General features: G+C 48.8%; 1 protein-coding gene across 9 annotated transcripts in view; it reads right to left on the bottom strand.

Annotated features, from left to right (window-relative positions):
• KNTC1 (kinetochore associated 1) overlaps nucleotides 1-21547 on the bottom strand; it is a 148432-nt gene that overhangs the window by 12371 nt on the left and 114514 nt on the right. For all 9 annotated transcript variants that reach the window (XM_075898678.1, XM_075898685.1, XM_075898679.1 and 6 more), the window contains 6 exons: nucleotides 8337-8455; nucleotides 7006-7141; nucleotides 5682-5777; nucleotides 4437-4493; nucleotides 1835-1889; nucleotides 1676-1739 (listed from right to left, as the gene is read on the bottom strand). In XM_075898678.1, the coding sequence (XP_075754793.1) occupies nucleotides 1676-1739; nucleotides 1835-1889; nucleotides 4437-4493; nucleotides 5682-5777; nucleotides 7006-7141; nucleotides 8337-8455 (527 nt within the window). The remainder of the gene's footprint in view (nucleotides 1-1675; nucleotides 1740-1834; nucleotides 1890-4436; nucleotides 4494-5681; nucleotides 5778-7005; nucleotides 7142-8336; nucleotides 8456-21547) is intronic.

The following is a 21547-nucleotide window of genomic DNA, read 5'->3' as shown; positions in this document are numbered from 1 at the left end:
CTGCCCCGGGCTTCTTGGAATCAGCTCCTGATCAGTTTCAGCAGCGGCTGACTTGGGGACACCTGGGACAGAGCAGGTGGGGTGCTGCTGGGTTGGTCCAGTAGCGCCGAGGAGTGGCGCTGCAGGACCAAACTGGCAGCATCCCAGCTGCTCTGCCCCAGGCGTCCCCAAGAGCAGCTGGGGTGCTGCCGGGTTGGTCTCGCCGCGCCAAGGGTCAGCGCTACCTGACCAACCCGGCAGCACTCCCGCTGCTCTGCTGCAGGCGTCCCCGATTCAGCCGCTGCTGAAACTGACCAGCAGCGGATGAATCGGGATCCCCTGGGGCAGAGCCGGACTATCGGAAGAGGGGGCTATGAGAGGTCTGGGGTGGCATCCCCCCCACCCCAGACCCCTCATAGCCCCCCCTTCCGACAGTCCAGCAAATCTGATAATCTGGCACCCCCTGGGTCCTAAAGGTGCCGGATTATCAGAAGTTTACTATACAAAGATACCTCTATTGCCCTGGTTCATAGACCCTAATAGGCTTGCCAGTACAATCAAGAGGGCCTGTGAACTGATTTGTCCCTATTAGAGGCAAAGTGTGTGTATGTGTGAGCAGGGGTGGGGAGAGGAGAGAAAGATGGGGTCACGCCTTCAGCACCCTACAAATACTTACTAATGATAAATTTCAGTATCAGGTAAGCTGTCAGTATTTTAATTTGTTGTGTTTTGTTTGTTGATCTGTTCAAACTATTTCCCTACATAATATTTGTGATAACTATTAATGTCCTGTAAAGAAACAAAATTATGAGCAGCAACAAAGGGAGCACCGGAGTGGAGGTTCATATATTTGTCCATTTAGGTTTAGGATTCCTGAGTAAAGAAAAGTTGAGAATCACAATGCTATTGTATCTTCTGACAAGCTGGTAGTTACATATGCAAGACAGAATTACTACTGAGCACAAGCAAGCACACTTATGTAAGTAAACATAGCGCTTTAAACTACTGTAAGAGTCAGATACTATTCTTTTGAAACTGACAAAAAATTTCTACAATTAACTGTGACAAAGTTGTAGGACTTCATTAGACTGAAAAATGAGGAAGAACAAGCCATTTATGCATACACAACTCAGTGTGGGATAGATTAACTTTGTGTATAAATGTTTGCTTATTAGTGCTAATATTTTTAAAATGTTATGTTTATTCTCTATAATATACAAACAACATGATTTTTTATTTTTACATTTTTCTTGTGCTATAATCTAATGGTCTGGGAAGTTTCTCACATACTTCATGCTCTTTAAACCTGTGTTATGATTAACTGCATTTTTAAAATGAGATTTTGGAATGTGCTTCTAAAGGGCAACACAGAACTCACAGCCCAGTGAAAGGGACAGGATGGCCAAGCATTTTTAAGTGATCTTTGATTGTGCAGAAGCCATGGTGTATATGTAGATGCTGTGAGTAGCCAACTTTTGGTACTGGGCCCTGCTTCCCAAAAAACTACAGTGTAGGGGGGCTATCTTAGTTCCTGCATCACAGGGATTTCTCCTGTCATATCCAGTGTTTTTGTAGTTTCTTTGCTCTGATTTAGCATTTTTCCAGGTGCAAAGAATTGGAGGGTTGAGAATCTCACACAGTATTTTCCACCTCCAGTGGAAATTCCACTGAAATGCAGAATGCAACATTTACTTACTTCAATAGAAGTACAAAACATTCACAGCATGCCTCTAGCTGCTTATGACTTGGTGGACAAGAAGCTGATAAAAAAATAAAAAAGGAGATATTGAGAAACTAAAATAGAGTACCACCAGAATATTACACAACTGTGACAGAGAGCTAAGGATAAACTTACCTACTAGAAATGGTGCCAGAATTACACTTCTCCAAGCTCGATTAAGGCAAGGAATCTATTGAAAGTAAATATATTCTTAAAATAACACCCATAAAATTCACAAATCTTTACAATATGGAATTTTTAAAAATGTTACTTATTTTTAAACTGAACTTTGGACTAAAGTAACATCAAGTATTATATTCTACATTACAGAATTTAAGCTGTAGGATTTTGAAAAGGGAGTTACTCACCTCGTGCAGTAACGAGTGTTCTTCGAGATGTGTGTCCCCGTGGGTGCTCCACTGTAGGTGAAGGGTTGCCCTGAGCCGCAGATCGGAGCTTTGTATAGCAGTTTCCCCTGTTGAGCCATGCATGCCCAAGAGGCGTCTTGAGCCCTTCCCGCCTCCTGAGGAGCGTGACTCAACCCCCTCCCTTTCAGTTCCTCGTCTCCGCCCGAGAATTTTGACTCCGAGCAGAGGGGAGGTAGGGAGGGTCGTGGAGCACCCACGGGGACACACATCTCGAAGAACACTCGTTACTGCATGAGGTAACTCCCTTTTCTTCTTCGAGTAGTGTCCCCGTGGGTGCTCCACTGTAGGTGACTACAAAGCAGTATTCAATGTAAGGCTGGAGGGAGCCGGAGTCATTGTTTAGCAGTGGTAGAGAGTACTGCTGTGGCAACTGCTGAATCACTCTTGAGTTGTGGAAGGATATCGTAGTGTTTAGCAAAAATATGGTCTGAAGACCATGTTGCTGCTCGGTAAATGTCTCTTCTTAAGGGGACATTGCCCAGAAAGGCTGTAGAAGCAGCCGTGGCTCGAGTAGAATGTGCTCGTGGTGGGCGTTGTAGCAGTCTATTGCCCAGAGAGTGGCATTTGATTATACATGTCGATATCCACTTTGAGATTCGTTGCGATGATATTGGTGTCCCTTTGGATCGTTCAGCAATGGAGATAAAAAGTCTTTCAGATTTATGAAATGGTTTTGTTCTTTCTAGGAAGAAGGCCAGAGCCCTCCGGATGTCCAGAGTGTGCAGGCTGGCGTCTGTCTGCGAAGAATGCGGTTTTGGGAAAAAGGTAGGTAATACGATCGGTTCGTTGAGATGGAATTCTGTATAGATCTTTGGCAAAAACGTGGGGTGGGGTCTCAGTATGACCCTATCCTTTGTGAAAACTGTGTAAAGACAGTGCTCTGAAGCGGCACCGCAGTTTGAAGTGGCGCCGGCTTTTCATGCCGTGCCAGCTGCTTAGAGTGCTCCCGGGGCCGCTCAGCTGTTGGGTGCCCTGATACCGGCGCAGAGTGGGAGGATTGCCCCGAAGCCTTAGTGGTAGGGGACTTCCCAGCCTGGTGTGCCTCTCCTCTATGTTTGGGAGAGGAAGAGGCTGGAAGAGAGCGGGATGGAGAGGCTCTGGGTTTCGGGGCATTTTTGGAAGGTGGCGGAGGCTCTTCCTGCGGTGCAGATTGTTCTCCCACAGGCTGTAGAGCTTTTTCAAATAAAATCATCCTGAGGCGGAGCTCACGGTCTTTTCTGGCTCTCGCCATCAGGGAATTGCAGTGGGTACAGTTGTGGGGAGAGTGAGTCTCCCCCAAACACCGTATGCAGTCCGAGTGGCCATCTGAAGCCGGCATTGGATCCCGGCATTGACCGCACTTTTTAAACCCTGAGGAGCCGGACATTGTAGGCTCTCTCGCTCTTGAAATTATTATATTGTTATAGTTTATGTGGTTTTTCTTCTTCTTCTTCTTCTTCTTCTTCTTCTTTTTTTTTTTTTTTTGTCAAGTCTTTGTGTTTCTTGTTTGACAGGCGGGAGAAAGCCGGTTCACTGGAGTCCCGGTCTGAGGTAAGTTCAAGCCCTGAGGGGGGGATTTAATTAAATCTGTTTTTCCTATTTCTAGTTTTTTTTTTTTTTAAATAAAGAAACAAGGAAAGAGTAACTAGGATAACAGGGGAAGCTAACTATGCCTAAATAACTAAGAGGAAAGTAGTCAGATAATCTGACAGGGAGCTCCTGACTGCTCTGTCCGCTGACGAGGGCGGTTAAAGAGGAACTGAAAGGGAGGGGGTTGAGTCGCCTCCTGAGGAGGCGGGAAGGGCTCGAGACGCCTCCTGGGCATGCATTGCTCAACAGGGGAAACTGCTATACAAAGCTCCGATCTGCGGCTCAGGGCAACCCTTCACCTACACTGGAGCACCCACGGGGATACTACTCGAAGAAGAACATTGGGTTCTTGGAAGTCTGCCTTTTGTTTTTAGACTGCATGGCTCCCAGAGGCAATGGCATTAGATGCTATTTAAATCTCTAAGTATTAGACTTCCAAGTTAGTCTTTACCATCCTCCTGACCTTGCAGGATTGAGCTAAACAAAATAAAGTTACTAGCAAATTACAACTCCCTCAAAATAAGGAAACAATGACAAAATTTTAAACTACTGTAGAAACTAACAATTACATTTAATGGCAATAAAACTCAGTATCACTTATTACAGAATATTTGAGTATTTATGTCTAGCACTTTCCATCAACAGATGATAATTTTTTTTTTTTTTTACAAAAATGTAAGTATCATACCATTTTAGATGAGGAACAGAGGGCAAGCACATATTCCTAAGATGTAACATACCTGCCATAATGAAGGTACTCCAGTAATTGCTATGAGAACTTTTCTTAGGTAATGAATCTGAAAGATAATTATTTAATTAAAAATGTCTTAGTATAAATTTACAAAATACAAGAACCTGCAAGATTAAATTATATTTATGCTGTTGGCATTAAATTGTGAATTTGCAGTTCCTAAATTGGACAATCCAAGCAAACTTTAATAGTTTATATTAGGGATGTAGGCGACTGGTCGAGTGACTACTTCACTACTCACTTTCCCCACCTCTTGCTGCTTCTGTATCAGACAGCAAGGGGGGGGGGGGGGGGGAGTAGGAGCTGGAGCTAGGGGAACTGGCTGAAAAGCTTGCTCCCCCAGCAATGTCTCTGTGGTGGTGGGGAGCTAGAGCCACAGGGTCCCAGGGGTGGTACAAGCTAGGACTGTTCAGTCCCAGCTCATGTTGCCCCAGGAGCTAACCCCACTACGGCTCTGCAATTTAAATGTAGTAATAAGAGCCCTTTGGGTTCTTACCACATTTATAGTGTAGAGCTGCAGTGGGAGAGCTCCTCCCCTTATCGACTAATCGAGCAGTCGATGGAAATTCCATTGACTACACGATTAGTCAATTAACCAATAGTTTACATCCCTAGTTAATATTACAAAGAAAATAATGTTATCAATGTATCCTGCATCTCAGTAAGATGAATGTAACATTTTATCTGTTATGTCTATATCTGGTGGTGAAACAAAATACATTATGCTGAAATTGTTTTCCTCATTTGTGATTACCATGTATGATTTGAACTCCTACAACTAACTTTGAAAGGAGTCATTTTCCAAAGTTAATATGCAAAGTAATTCAAGCTCTACATTTTTTCCATGCAATAAATTAAAAAACAAAATACGGACCCCTCAAAAATGTATAAATTCTCACTGCCAACAACACAAAAATAATCATTCACAGATAAGACAGCAATAAACCACAGTAGACTTATACAGACCGACTGAATGGCATTCTGAGATGTACATCTACAGCATGCTAGATGCTAGCTATCTGTTTCCCTAGGCACTGTGCACTAAAATAGTTTGTTAGTACACTTTGATGTACTCCATTGTTCAATACCTATAAGTCATTTTAATTTCAGCAATTAGAGGGTGATGGGCCTAGTATTTGTTTTGCATTTGTTTGCATACACAGTTGTCCAATGTAGCATCTCCTTCATGTTTCTATGAACATCATGTTTAAAATATTACCTAAAAGTTTCTTACCATGTTGAAATCAAGTAGTTTATGCAGTAAGTCACTCCAGAGTTGAGGATCATACACCTTATATTCTAAACTAAGTTCTGTCACCAGTCTAACAACCTAAAGCAAGACAAGACAAACTGAATTATTTAAATTATATTATCTTTGATTCCTCTGTTGATTTCTAGACAGAGTTATTTTAGAGAGTTTTGTGGTCTTATACAGACTTTGCTTATACAGACTTTCATGTCTCCATGATTGAGACATAACCCCAACGCTGATTTAGACACACAAGGAGGATGTTAGCGTTTAAAAATCCCCACATTTTTATTTGATGTGTTGGTGCTTCTTCTACAGGTTGAACCTCTAAAATCTAGTCTGGTAGGACCATGGATGTTTCTGGACCAGAGAGCCCCAGCTGGCCAGGTAGAAGCACAGACTGGGCTGGCAGTGAGAAGCACATCCGCAGTAGGGTTGGCGCGCTGGGGAGCACAGCCTTAGCCAGGGCTGATGGCAAGAAGTGCAGCCCCAGCTGGGGTTGGAGGCAGCAGGGCCAACAGCTCGGGACATAGCCTCAATCAGGGCTAGCAAGGTGGGAAGGGGTCATGAAATGCAGCCCCAGTCAGGCTAGCACCGGGCAGGAGGGGAGGCTAGAGGCAGCAGCAGGTAGCAGGGAACGCAGCCCCAGATGGGAGCAGAACACAGCCAGGTAGGGAGCCTTTACCTCCCCTTGTCCAGCACTCAGGTCCCGAGGGTGCCGGACAAGGGAGGTTTGACCTGTATTAGGCTCATCTGCTCTCTTATTTCCATATTTTGAACTGTATTCTATGCCTCTCTGCTGAAGATCTGGCCATGTCCATCTTACAAATATTAAAACAGAAGTATTGTCATTGAACCTTTCCTCAGTAGGAGAGTGTCCTTTCTGCATATGTACTAATTTTCTCCCAGAAACCTGCCTCTGATTAATCTTCAGTTATTTAACTCAACTCTTTAAAATTATAAATGGTGTACTGGACATTTTAATGTAACAAATCATTGGATGTAAAAACAAAACATTAAAAATGAAGATATAAACAAGGTGTAGTTAAGGCTCCATTGCCAGTTAACATAGTGATTTAATAGTCAGTTGATTAAAAGGTATATAGCTATCATACTCTGCTATTTGTATAAAGTAGAATAGGTTTTTACATTAAATTATGCACATTTTTGCAGGCTGTTTAAAAATATCAGCAGGCAATTAAAGCCTAAAAGTGCACAAATCATACAGTATGAATGCATGTGTGCACCCAAAAACGTACAATTGTTCACACATCTATACCATCAATGTACTGTCTCTTATTAATCATACCTTGGGTTCATGGCTATGGTTTTTCCATAGTCCTCTAATTATTCCTTCTTTAGGACTCTCATGAAAGGATTCATAGGTATATGGAATGTTCAGTGTTTCAAACTCTGCCAGGAAAATGAGGCATTTCAGAAAATACCTGCAAAAACAGAAGTTGTGATACTTACAGTGACAGATATAATCCATGTAGTTCTGAAAGATTAGATTCAAACTTAGGATAAAAATAATTTAATGCACTATTGGCTAAAAAAGAAAAAACAGTACCAATATCAACTATGGTCTTAAGAAAGCAAGTTTATTGGACACAACATTTTTCTAGGAACTAAAAAATTATTACAACTCTTATACTAGAATCTCACTCACACAGATGATCAGAATTACAGATATATAGAGGTACACTGTATTATGCATTCTAGACATTTGATATGGATAAAGGCCCTTGCCCCAGATTAATAAGAGTTATCTATAATCCAAATTCTCAAAAGGAGTTGGAAAGCATGGCACTACAGCAGATAATACCTTAAAAAAATTATAATCATTCAATTTTTCTGCAGAGGTGAATCTGCTCCCAAAATACCCAACTTTGGTTTCTACTAACTAAGGAGAAGTTGTATATCCAAGACACAATCTCTAATGAGACTTTGAATGCAAGGCCCACAGACAGTGAGAGAAACACTTCAAATATTACAAAAATAACTCTAGTCCAGTGTTTCTCAAATTGTGTTCCACAGAACCCAGGGGTTCCGCGAAGTGAAAATAGGGGTTCAGCGAGAAAATTCCATTACAAACTAAATTATTGTAATGGAATGGAATTTTCACTCATTTATGAATTTTATTGAAAACAATTTTCATTTGTGTTTGCCACGATAAGTGTCCCTATGTAATTCCAGCTTAGCCAGAGAGTGGGGATGATGATGTCACTATTCAGCTCTGCGCACACAGTCAGCAGTTCTGCAAAATTCTTTCAAGTTCAAAAGGGTTCCGTGGCCAAATAAAATTGGGAAACACTGCCCTAGTCTATATAAACAGGGTAGTTAAAATCAACTTTGTGCCCACAGACATCATAGAAATTTCTCAGTCAGTTGAAGAGTGAAAAATGGGCACTGTGATGCAATATTGTATAATACATGCAAGATGACTCCAGGTATGTGTTTCTTGAAATAAGTTTTAAAAACAGTGGAGAAAGGAAAACAAATTAGTAAAAAATAAATCAGCAAAAGTATTTTCCTGAAAATTAAAAAAAAAAAAAAAAACCACTTCTGTCCTAAGAAGTTTATGGAGGCATAATTGGATTTCACTGGAATAATTTCCAATGCAGAAAAAAATCAGCTTACTTTACTTGCTCAACAGATTTCTTAAAGAGTGATTCAACCATATATGAATCTGCCATATAGATTAGACACTTAAGAGCTCCGCTTCTCTGGGCAAATGTCAACTGGTTCACACCAATAGGCTGAAAGATAAAGAGAGAAAGAAAAGGTAAAGAACACCTCTTTTTTGAATAATAACAAAGCTGGATTTTTAAAATGTATGTACATCCTAACATTCATAGACTCTAAAGCTTCAGAGGGGTAGCTGAGTTAGTCTATAACTGGAAAAACAAACAACAAATAGCCTAGCAGCACCTTAAAGACTAACAAAACATATAGATGGTATAATGAGTTTTTGTGGGCACAACCCACATGGGTATGAATTAAGATCAAATTTTGTATCTGTGCAGGTCTCTACCTAAAAGAATTTGTTGTTCAGTTAAAATATTGGTTGACATCCAAGGCATATTGCAGGGCCCATTTGATTTTCCAGTAACATTCTAAAAGCCTGAAGAGATTAAATAGTTATGGCCTAACATACTGAGGGTTTCTTTTGTTATTGTTTTTTTAAATTTGCAAGGACTGCTGATTCTTATGATGTGGAGAGGGAAAGAAACAATTACTCACCTTGTGCAGTAACTGGTATTCTTCAAGATGTGTGTCTCGGTGTCTTGATGCCCCAATGCTTGGAACTGGAACTTTTCAGCAGCAGTACCCGGCAGTGTGCACACACAGCACCGCTTGCACCATAGCGAACATGCTAACACACGCACACTGTCAACCGCCCATCCGTTCCTTCTCTACCGTGGAGAGATGTTGCAACTCCAAAGCAGAGGGGAGAAGAGTGGGTCATGGAGCTCCCACAGGGACACCCTTCTCGAAGAACACCAGTTACAGCACAATGTGAGTAACCTTTCCTTTCTTCTTTGAGGCGTTCCCCCTGAGCAGTGCCCTCAGTCTCCCCTGAGAAGGGGAGACTTTGGATGAGGATGGTGACTGCAGCTAGCACCGCCTGCCTGAAAGCAGTGGACCACAAAGTGTAAGTGTCTATAGCATAATGCTTCATGAATGTATGGGTGGAGGCCCATGTCACTGCCCTATAAATATCTGCAATGGGCTCATTATGGAGATAGGCTGTAGAACAGTGTTTCTTAAACTTTTTAAGACTGAGGAACACCAAACAATCTTTTTTTTTTTTTTAAATGAGGAACACCATAGATTTTTTTTTGTTGAGAAAAAAAGTTGCCTGCCCCTTTAAGGGTGGCCATTTTGAATTCTGTTATCCACAGCAAACCTCCGACTGCCTCGTCACAGAACATAGTTTAAGATACACTGCTGTAGACATGGCTCTGGTGGAGGGTACCCCGATTTGAGTCAGCAAAGGCACCTTATTAATGTAGTAGGATTCTTAATACAATTTATTATCCATTTTGAAATATCCTTTTCTGATATGACTTTACCCTTGGAATGGTCTGCTATAGAAATAAAAAATCTCAGAGGTTGTCTCAAAGGTCCAGTTCTAACTTAGTAAAAGGCAAGTGCACTAGACATCGAGGAAGTGGAGCCGCACTACACTGGCATCCAAATGTGGCTTTTGATGAAAAACTGTTAAGTATATAGGTTCATTAAGGTGAAATTGGGAGATTACTTTTAGGAGAAACTTGGGGTGTGGTTTTAAAACTAATTTATCTTTGTAGAAGATGGTTAATGGTGGATGCACAATGAGTGTGGCTAACTCACCCACTCTACTTGCTGTTGTGATTGCTAGGAGGAAGGCCATCTTTATGGACAGGTAAGTGAGGGAACATGTTGCCATGGACTCAATTGGTGGGTGGGTCAATAAGTTAAGAACAAGGTTGAGTCCCAAGGCAACACTGATGACCTTATGAGGGTAAATATGTTATTTAGTCCTTTCAGGAACTTTTTGATTATAGGATGAGAGAATATGGTGTGCCCATCCACAATCTTGTGCTCACTTGATATTGCTGTTAAATGTACCTTTATGGATGTATTGGAAAGGTTCTGCTTCTTTCAAAAGAGGAGGTAGTTTAATGTTACATTAGATATGCTGATTGTGGGTGTAGGGATTTTTGATCTTTCCACTTAGAGAAACATCTCCATTACTGGGTATATGTTTTTCATGTCCTCTGGTTGCAACAGTTCATAATTATATCATGCATTTCATCTGCCCATGTGTGCTGTGGGTTACTCAGCCCTGTAGAAGCCAGGTACAGAGATGAAAAGCTTGTGACTGTGTGGATAAAGAACTTGGCCCCGATCCTAAGACAGTATGTTTGGCCATTGTGGCAGAGGAAGGAATGATGCTGCCATCAACTAGAAAAGGTAAGGAAACCATGGTTGTCTGGGCCAGGCTGGTACTCCTCTCCGGGACACTCAAGACGAGAAGTGCTGCCACTTGGCAGCATACGACCGTCTAGTATAGGGTTTCCTGCTACTGAGGAGCACCATCTGAACCTCCTGGGAACATTCCCTTTCAGGTTGGTTCAACCACGGATAAACCAGGCCGTTAGGTGGAGAGACCGGAGATCCAGGTGAACCATGATCCCCTCGTCCCAAGGTTGAGTTAGCAGGTCCCGGACTGGAGGGAGTGCTATTGGATCTTGGGCAAGCATGTCCACTAGGATGGGAAACCAGAACTGCCTGGGCCACCTGGGGGCTATGGGAATGATTGAGGACCGAAATGTCCTCACTCTGATCAACACCCTGGAAATTAGGGGGAACGGGGGAAAAGCATAGAGAACGCCCTCTGGCCACACGGTCATCAGGGCATCCCCCCAGGGAATATTTCCCCAGCCCCAGCAGGGAACAGTAGTTCCGGCACTTGGCATTGTGTGCCGAGGCAAACAGATCTAGGCGGGGATAACCCCACCTGCGGAAAACCTGACGGAGAACAGAGTCCTTGAGCGACCACTCGTGGGCTCCAAACGATCTGCTCAGCAGGTCTGCTAGCAGGTTTTTGCACCCCGGGAGGTATTCCACCTGCGGTGTGATATCATGCGTGACACACAGGTGCCAGAGTCGCAGGGCCTCTTTGCAGAGGGGAGGCGAGCGTGCCCCACCCTGCTTGTTGAGATAAAATACCGCTGCTGTGTTGTCCATATGAACCAGGATCGAACGGTGAGAGAGCCTTGGCAGGAAGGCTTCGCAGGCTCTCCTCACCACCCGCAATTCCCAGACATTTAAGTGCAGGGTTCATTCGGAGGGGGACCAGAGGCCTTGAGTCCTGTGGTGCCCCAGGTGTGCCCCCCAGCCCAGGTCGGACACATCAGTGACCAGCGTAAAGGAGGGAGGAGGGGCACTGAAAGGAACCCCACTGCATACCACAGTTTTCTGGGTCCATCATAGGAAGGAGTTAGGGTTTCTAGGGGCACTGTAATTATTGAGTCCCAAAGACCCCTGGATTGGCTGAAGGCCTTTGCCAACCACGCCTGCAGGGATCTCATTCTCATTCTGGCATGGCACACCATGTACGTGCATAATGCCATATGGCCCAGGAGCCTGGAGCAGACCCGAGGGGTCGTAATAGGGGACTGAATTAACCCTGAGATCAGCTCCACTATGGAGAGGAACCTGCTCTTGGGCAGGAACGCTCTTGCCACCCTTGCGTCGAGGAGGGCTCCCACGAATTCTATCTGCTGGGAGGGGGCCAGGGATGACTTTTGGATGTTTATCATGAGCCCTAACCTTAGGAAGAGAGCGCTTGAGTGTGCCACATGAGCTTCTACCTGCTCGTACGAGCGACCTCGGATCAGCCAATTGTCGAGGTACGGGAACATGTGCACCCCCTGTTTGCAGAGAAAAGCGGCAACCACCGCCATACATTTTGTGAACACTCTTGGTGCCGTACATAAACCAAAGGGGAGCACTGTAAACTGAAAATGGTACTGGCCCACCATAAACCTGAGGAACCTCCTGTGGCTGGGCCTGATCACCACATGGAAGTACGTGTCCTTGAGGTCGAGAGTTGCGTGCCAGGCTCCTAACTGTAGCACTGGAATGACCGAGGCCAAGGTCACCATTCTGAACCTGTGTTTTATGACCGCCTTGTTTAGATTTCGGAGGTCCAAGATGGGACGGACTCCTCCCTTCGGTTTGGGGACAACAAAATAACGGGAGTAAAAACCCCTTCCTCGCAGATGCAGAGGAACCTCCTCTATTGCCCCTTTTTCGAGGAGAGCAGACACCTCCGGTCACAGGATGTGTTTGTGAGGGGTGTCCCTTACTAAGGACGGAGAAGGGGTTTTTGAGGGCGGTGGGCCCAGGAATGGGATAGAATAGCCTCCATTTACTATGTTCAGAACCCAGGCATCCGATGTTATTAGAGCCCATGCATGGGCAAAAAGGGATAGCCTGGCCCCAAACGGGGGGCCAGGATGGATGACTGGTACGGGACTCTCGAAAAGGGCGTCAAAATTGGGGCTTGCCCTGATGGGAAGGACCATGGGGACCTCCCCACTGAGTATCGGTCATGGGGCAACGATGTCAACCCCTTGCCCCCTAGGGGTGTGCAGCCACCTCGGAACCTCAACCGGAAGCCTGGGAGCGGCGCCTCCAGTAATCCCCATGGGGGACCTGGGGCTGCGCTCTACCCTGCTGCCTATAGGGCAGCTGCCAACACTGCGGGGCCGGCGTGTGGATGCCCAAGGACTTCAAGGTGGACCTTGTATCCTTTAGGGTATGGAGCCTAGAGTCGGTGTGCTCTGAGAACAGAGTTTTGCCTTCAAAGGGCAAGTCCTGGATCGTATGTTGCACATCCGGGGGAATTCCCGCGACGTGGAGCCATGCCCCGCGATGCATAACGACACCAGTCGCCATAGTGCAGGCTGCCGAATCAACAGTGTCCAGTGACGCCTGGAGAGCGGTTCGCACAATGACTTTACCCTCCGAGGCAATGGCCGCGAACTCCTGACGGTCCTCCGCCAGGAGTTTGTCTCTGAACTTTTCGACGGCCTGCCAGGTATTAAAAGCATACCTACTTAGCATTGCCTGCTGGTTAGCGATGCGGAGTTGTAGTGCCTCTGTGGCGTAAACCTTATGGCCCAACAGATCCAGCCACTTAGGCTCTCTTGTCTTTGGAGAAGGACCGGGCTGAGTCTTTCCTTTTGGGCCGCGGCCTGCACGACTAAGGACCCCGGGATGGGTTGTGAATACAGGTATTCATGCCCCGAGTGCGGGACGTAATAACACCTCTCGACTCCTTTTAAGGTAGGGGTCAAGGTTGCTGGCTTTTGCCACAGGGCATTAGTAATTTTTTACACCATTTTGTTGATCGGGAAGGCCAACCACGTAGGTGCGTCCTCCATGAGGATGTCCACCATTGGATCCGTGTCCTCAATGACAGGTTCCACCGGAACGGCCAGGTTGGAAGCTATGCGCCGGAGTAGATCCTGGTGCGTGTGGGCATCCATTGAAGGCAGACTTGGTGCCGGGTCTGCTAGTGCCTCGTCCAGAGACAACGACGACGATTCCTGAACTGGCACAGGAGTGGTTGTCACCAACTGCGGTGCTGATTGAGCAACTTGTGCCCCCAATGGGTCCGCCTCCGGTGCCGGTGACTGCGGTCCCGCTTGATCGGGTTGCAGCACCTGAATTGGGGAGGGAGGGGTCCGGGACAGGCACGCCAACAGTTGGGAACGGTGCCCTGAGGTCTCCGACCTCAGAGAGGGGGGCAGCTGACCTTGCCACTGATGGTAGGCCCAGGGGGTCCAAAAAGGCAACTGCGGGTGCGGAGGTCACGTTTGCTGAGTGTGGTCCCTCCGGTGTCTGGACCTGGATCTGTGGGCTGATGTTCCCGAGGACCCCAATCGGATGGAGACGCCATCTGAGTCCGACGAGTAATCGGACTCCGGCCAGGGTGGAGCCAAGGAGGAATGCGGGGCAAACTTGGCCATGGATTCAGGCTTGCCCGCATGAGTACGGCGGGGCCGTGCGATCTGCAGTACCGGGAGACCCAGACCTGGTGCCGAGAATTCTGTGGCACCCAGTTGCGGTACCGGATGCGAAACAGTCAGTTGCAGCACAGAGGTGCTCAGACCCAGTGCCGGTTGTGTCGCCAGCAGTTGCGGCACCAGGGTGCTCAGGCCCGGTGCCGGTTGTGTCGCCAGCAGCAGTTGCGGCACCAGGGTGCCCAGGCCCGGAGCCAGTTGGGTAGCCAGCAGTTGCAGCACCGGGGTGCCTAGGCCCGGAACCGGTTGAGTCGCCAACTGGCCCGGTGCCAGTTGAGTTGTCGCCAGCACCTGGTGCCCAGGCCCGGTTGAGACGCCAGCAGTTGTGGCACCAAGGTGCTCAGACTTGGTGCCGGTTGAGTTGCCGCCATTGGCTGCGGCACCGGGGTGCTCAGGCCCGGTGCTGGTTGAGTTGTGACCACTGGTTGAGGCACCAGGGTACCCAGGCCCCGGAAGAGACCACTGCGTCGATGCCGGTGCAGATGAAGACACGGAGACGGACGTCGGCTCTTGGGTGTCTGCCATGGAGGAGAGAGGTGTCTGAGTGGATGCCACATGGCTACGGAGATACGGCACCGGTACCACCAGGCAGGGGGCTGGGAAGGAGCTCAACTGCAGTGAAGTTCAAGCATGGCTCGAAGCTACTGGATACTGACGACTCGGCGTCGAGAAGGGTGCCGTAGTAGCGATCGATACTGACCTCACATGGGGTGGTCCCAACGCATAAGCCACCTTAGCATGCCGACCTGGGCCATACGGGGGTGAAGTCTTGGCCAGCTGAGCCTCCGACGAGGGTGACCTTGACCCTTCCAAGCCAACCAACGATGGAGGGAAGGTCGTGAGGCTAATAAGGTCCTGCGCCGCTTCAAACGTGTCCGGCGTGGACGGGCGGTGTGAAGGCAGGCGACCAGGACTATCAAGGCCTCCTCAGCGCTGACGGTGCACCGAGGAGATATGTGCACCGGTGAGCCCGTGCCGCAGTGCCCGACTGAAGTTGACTTCTTTGAAAGGGACCTTCCGCGGGACTTCTTTACCCTCTTGGACGCAGGAGAGTGAGACCGGTGCCGAGACCTCGACGCCGATGCACGGTGCCAGTGTAGAGCATCCCGCGTGGAAGCCGGTGCGCTGCGCACCGCAGGTTGATCTGGTGGCACCAGTTGAAGCGCTGTCTCCATGAGGAGAAGCTTCAGGCGGGAAACCCTTTCTTTTCTCGTACGGGGCTTAAAGGCCTTACAGATCTTACAGGCAATTGCCAGATGAGCCTCACCCAAACACTTAAGGCAATTGTTGTGTGGGTCGCCCCGGGAATAAACTTCCCACACTCAGCGCACGTCTTGAAGCCTTGCGGCCCTGGTATTCCTTACCCCCAAGGGGGAAGGAACAAAACAAAGAACCTAACTATCTAACTACAAGAACTATTTACAGACAAATGTAAGAATGGGAACCATTAACTAACTAAGGGTATGTCTACACTACAGCGCTAATTTGAACTAAGCTAATTTGAACGCATCCAGACTAAAAAACTAGTTTGAATTAGCGTTTTGCTAATTAGAACTAGCATGTCCACATTAAGTGGACCCTGAACCGGGGTTAAGGATGGCCGGAAGCAGGGCTGGCAGGGCATCAGATGAGGACTTAGAGCGTGGAGCTGCTGCCTCAGACTAGCCGAGGGCTGTGCTTAAAGGGACCCAACCCCCACCCCGGACAGACAGTTCTCAGGGATGCCCTGCTTGCAAAGCAGTCCTGGCTTGGAGTGCCCTGAGTGCCCACAATCAGCACATCACAGCACTTGGCCATCAGACCGGCTGCACTTGCCACAGGCTGCCATCTGGGGAGAGGGGGCAATTGGGGGGCTGCAGGAGAGCGTCCACCCCCAGAAGCCCGCAGAGCCAGCCCAGTCCTCCCCATCGGGGGCTCGTACCCCATTCCTCCCTCACCTCCTTCCACTTATCCTTCCCTAGCCCCCCTTCCTGATGTACAAAATAAAGAAAACGTGTGGTCAAAAATAGAATCTCTCTTTATTGAACAAAACTCGGGGAGACTGGGAAAAGGAGGTGGGAGAGGGGAAGAAAGAGGGTAGGAGAGGGGAGGGCAACTAAAATGATCAGAGGTTTGGAACAGGTCCCATATGAAGAGAGGCTAAAGAGACTGGGACTTCTCAGCTTAGAAAAGAGGAGACTGAGGGGGGATAAGATAGAGGTCTATATAAGCATCAGTGGGGTGGAGAGGGTGCATAAAGAAAAGTTCTTCATTAGTTCCCATGATAGAAGGACTAGAGGACACCAAAGGAAAGGAATGGGTAGCAGGCTTCAAACTAGTAACAGAAAGTTGTTCTTCACAAAGCAAATAGTCAACATGTGGAACTCCTTGCTGCAGGAGGCTGTGAAAGCTACAACTAGACCAGAGTTTAAAGAGAAGTGAGATAAAGTCATGGAGGTTGTGCCCATGGAGTGGTATTAGCCAGGGGGTAGGAGTGGTGTCCCTGCCCAAAGTTTGTGGAAGGCTGGAGATGGATGGCACGAGATAAATGGCTTGGTCACTGTCTTTGGTCCATCCCCTCCAGGGTCCCTAGGGTTGGCCGCTGTCGGCAGACAGGCTACTGGGCTAGATGGACCTTTGGTCTGACCCAGTACGGCCCTTGTAAGCTCAGGGTCAGGGGTCTCAGTGGACCACCTTGATTTTCATGCACATCTGCTCCCGGGTGGCCAGGCTGGCAGCTCTCCTGCCCTAGACGGCCACTTTCCTGTGCCTAGTGTGGAGGTCATGGACGAGGTCCACGATGTCCGCACTAGACCAGGCGGGTGCCCGCCTCTTGCGGTCCCAGGCAAGCTCCCGGGAGCCGCCAGCCTGGTCCCGGGAAGAGGGGGAGGGCTGGGGGGCATCGGGTGGCTGGCTCGAGCCGTGCCAGGTGCAGGGTCTGCTAGCTGGGTGCTGGCAGGCTTACACCTGGCACGGGCATCGTAGTCAGCCCGTGCCCCTTTAAGGGGTCCGGGGCCGGGAGGGGGGCAATAGAGTTTCCCTGGTGTTGGCCAGAGTGGCCACCAGGGAAAGCTGGGGAGGGCTAGCCTCCCACTAGTTCGAATTAAGGGGCTACACAGCCCTTAATTCGAACTAGTAAGTTCAAACTAGGCTTAGTCCTCGTAGAATGATGTTTACCTAGTTCGAACTAAGCGCTCCGCTAGTTCGAATTAAGTTTGAACTAGCGGAGCGCTAGTGTAGCGCCTATCAAAGTTAATTCGAACTAACGTCCGTTAGTTCGAATTAACTTTGTAGTGTAGACATACTCTAAGAGACTAAGAGAGATAGAGACGCTCCAACAACCGTCACAGCGGTAAGAAGGAACTGAGGTGGGGCAGCGCCGGCAGGGGTACTTATTCTGGTGGACGCTACGGGTGCACGCGGTGCGCACCTACTTCGAATGGACATGAGCAATCACTCGAAGAAGAACTGTTGTTCTTCAAGATGTGTTGCTTATGTCCATTTGAACTGGGTGTGGGAACCGTGTCTTCCAGAGAGGTTTCCCTAGCGGTACCCGTAGCGCCAGCTGGGCGCCCCCTGGAGTGGTGCCGCCATGGCAGGGCATAAGTATCCCTGCCGGCACTCCCCCACCTCAGTTCCTTCTTACCGAACGCTCCGACGAAGGGGAGGTAGGGGGGGAAATCGAATGGACATGAGCAACACAGTTCAAAGAACAACAGTTAACAGGTAAGTAACAGTTCTTTTCTTCTTCGAGGAGTTGCTCATGTCCATTCGAATTAGGTGACTTCCAAGCTAACCACGCTTCAAGGAGGAGGGGTCGGAGCACTGAGAAAGAGAAGTCCATGGAAGTTGAACAATCCAAACATATTTATTCAACTAACTGAACACAGAACAAACTGTAGAAAAATGCAATGTGGTACAGATCAACATACATATTTACAACACAGAGCTGAGGACTGCAGAGCCCAACCCTGTGTCCTCCCTGGCCTGCTGCGCCAGCGCGTAGTGCGCCGTAAAGGTATGGAGCGACGACCACGTGGCCGTGTTGCAGATTTCAGTGATTGGAACCTGCGCCCCAAAAGCTACTGAGGACACCTGTGCCCTGGTGGAATGTGCTGTAACCCGGGCAGGACCTTCCCGGCCAAAGCATAACACTCCCTGATACACCCTGCGACCCAATTGGACAACCTCTGGGTCAATATGGGAAGCCCTTTCATACTGTCAGCGACCAACAATAAACAATTGAGTGAACTTGCAAAAGGGTTTAGTCCTATCAATATAAAAGGCTAGCACGCGTCTAGCATCCAGAGAATGGAGCACTTGCTCCTTAGGGGAGGCGTGGGGCTTTGGAAAGAAAACCGGGAAGTAGATTTCTTGGGACAAATGGAACTGTGACACCACCTTGAGGAGAAAAGCACGGTGAGGGCGGAGCCTCACATTATTGTCAGTAAACACTAGGTAGGGCGGGTTTACCATTAATGCCCTCAGCTCGGAGACCCTGCAAGCCGATGTAATGGCCACAATGAATGCAACCTTCATAGAGAGGTGCTTCAAAGAGCACGTGGCCAGCGGCTCAAAGGGGGGACACACAAGTTTAGACAAAACGAGGTTAAGGTCCCAAGCAGGGAGAGGGGGGTCTAACCGAGGGATACAACTTATTCAAACCCTTAAGGAACCTTTTGACCACAGGGTCAGAAAACAGAGAAATTCCTGCCGAACCAACATGGAAGGCGGAGAGAGATGCCACATGGACTGAAGTTTAAAGAGGTAGTCCATAATTGACGGGACAGGTGCACAGGACGGGTGCACTCCTTTTCTGGATGGCCAAGATGAGAAGCGCCGCCACTTGGCAGCCTTGGTAGACGGTTTCCTACTACTTAGGAGCACCATCTGTACCTCCTGGGAACATTCCCTTTCTGGTTGGGTCAGCCACAGATAAACCAGGCCATCAGGTGGAGAGAGCTGAGATTCGGGTGAACCATGGTCCCCCTGTCCCAAGGTTGGGTCAGGAGATCCTGAACCGGCAGGAGCATTATAGGGTCCTTGGTGAGCATGTCCACCAGAATAGGGAACCAGAATTGCCTGGGCCTCCGAGGAGCTACCAGGATGACCGTGGACCTGAAGGTCTTGAGTCCGGTCAGAACCCTAGGAATTAGGGGAAATAGAGGGAAAGCATAGAGGATGCCCGCTGGCCACAGCACTGTCATGGCATCCCCCCTGGAGTGTTCCTCCAGCCCCAACAGGGAGCAGTAGCTCTGGCACTTGGTGTTGTGTGCTGAGGCAAACAGGTCTACTAGGGAACAACCCCACTTGCGGAAGACCTGATGAAGGGCCGAATCCTTGAGCGACCACTCGTGGGCTCCGAAGGACCTGCTCAGAGCATCGGCCAGCAAGTTTTTGCACCCCAGCAGGTACTCTGCCTGCAAAACTATGTTGCGCTCTACGCACAGGTCCCAGAGGCACAGAGCCTCGTGGTAGAGGGGAGGCGACTAGGCTCCCCCCTGCCTGTTGAGGTAAAACACAGTTGCCATGTTGTCCAGGAGGACCAGGACAGAGTGGCAAGAGAGCTTCGACAGGAAGGTCTTGCAGGCTCTCCTGACTGTCCTGAGCTCCCGGACATTTATGTGCAGAGTCCGCTCTGCTGGAGACCAGAGACCCTGGGTCCTGTGACACCCCAAGTGTGCTCTCCAACCCAGGTCTGAGGCATCTATGACCAGTGTAAGCAAGGGGGGAGGTACAGTGAACGGAACCCCGCTGCACACCACTGCCTCCTGGGTCCACCGTTGTAAGGAGGCTATCACCCCCGGAGGCACTGTAAGAACTGTGTCCCAGAGACCCCTGGCCTGGCTGAATGCGTTTGCCATGGCGTACCACATACGTACACGCCACCATGTGTCCCAGCAGCCTCGAGCAGACCTGGGCTGTCGTGATGGGGAACCGGGTTAACTCGGAGACCAGCTCCACTATGGGCAGAAACCTTGGTCTGAGGAGGAGTGCTCTCGCCACCCTGGCATCCAGGAGGGCACCTACGAATTCGAGGTGCTGAGAGGGAGTCAACGATGACTTTTCCTCGTTTAGCGTAAGTCCCAGCCTTACAAAGAGAACCCTTGAGAGGGAAACATGGGCCTCCACTTGCTCGTAGGAACGACCACGAATCAGCCAGTCATCTAGGTACAGAAAAACGTATACCCCTTTTTTGCGGAGGAACGCCGCTACGACTGCCATGCATTTTGTAAAGACCCTGGGTGCTGTTGAAAGGCCAAATGGGAGCACTGTAAATTGGAAGTGACATCAGGAAACAATAAAACGGAGAAACCTCCTGTGGCTGGGTCTTATTGCCACATGTAAGTAAGCATCCTTGAGATCGAGAGTTGCATAACAGCCTCCTAACTGTAAAACCGGTACGACAGAAGCCAGGGTTACCATTCTGAACTTGGATTTCATGACCGCCTTGTTGAGGTCCCTGAGAGCTAAGATGGGATGAACCCCGCCCTGGGGTTTTGGGACAATAAAATATCGGGAATAAAACCCCTTGCCCTCCAGAAGTGAAGGGAACCTCTCCACAGCTCCCTTTTCAAGGAGCGCCAGCACCTCCTAGCGGAGCGAGCCTTCGTGAGAGGTGTCCCAGAAAAGGGACAGTGCGAGCCCAGGAAGGGGATGGTATAGCCACTCCTGACTATCTTTAGGACCAAGGCGTCGGTCGTGATTCCTGCCCAGGCATGGACAAACCGGGATAACCTGGCCCCAAACGGGGGGTCAGGGTAGGAGGCTGATGTGCGACTCTCCAGCAGCCTGTCAAAACTGGTGCTTGGGTTGCTGGGAGGGACCTTCACCAACCCCACGGGGGTTGTCCCCTCTCAGGTGGCGTCGACAACCTCTTGCGGAGGATGGGCACACAGCCACCCTAGCACCCCCACTGGGAGCACGAGGACAGCGTCTCCAGTAATCCCCACGGGGAACCTGGGACTGCATTCTCCCCTGCTGTCTGTAGGGCAGCTGACAACGCTGAGGGGCTGGCGTGTGAATCCCCAAGGACCGAAGGGTAGACCTCGTGTCTTTAAGCGTATGGAGCCTGGAGTCAGTGTGCTCCCAAAACAAGGCTTTCCTGTCAAAAGGCAGGTCCTGGATCGTGGTTTGGACGTCCGGAGGTATTCCAGACACCTGCAGCCAGGCACCACAGCACAACGCCTGACGCTGTGGTCCGGGCTGCAGAGTCGACAGCGTCCAGGGAAGCCTGGAGGGCCGTGTGGGCAATGGTTCTGCCCTCAGAGGTCATGGCTGCAAACTCCT

The sequence above is a fragment of the Pelodiscus sinensis genome, chromosome 15 (assembly GCF_049634645.1).
Source record: "Pelodiscus sinensis isolate JC-2024 chromosome 15, ASM4963464v1, whole genome shotgun sequence".
NCBI classification, from domain to species: Eukaryota; Metazoa; Chordata; order Testudines; family Trionychidae; genus Pelodiscus; species Pelodiscus sinensis.
Note: the sequence above shows the minus strand (reverse complement) of the source record. Positions and strands in the feature narration are given on the sequence as shown.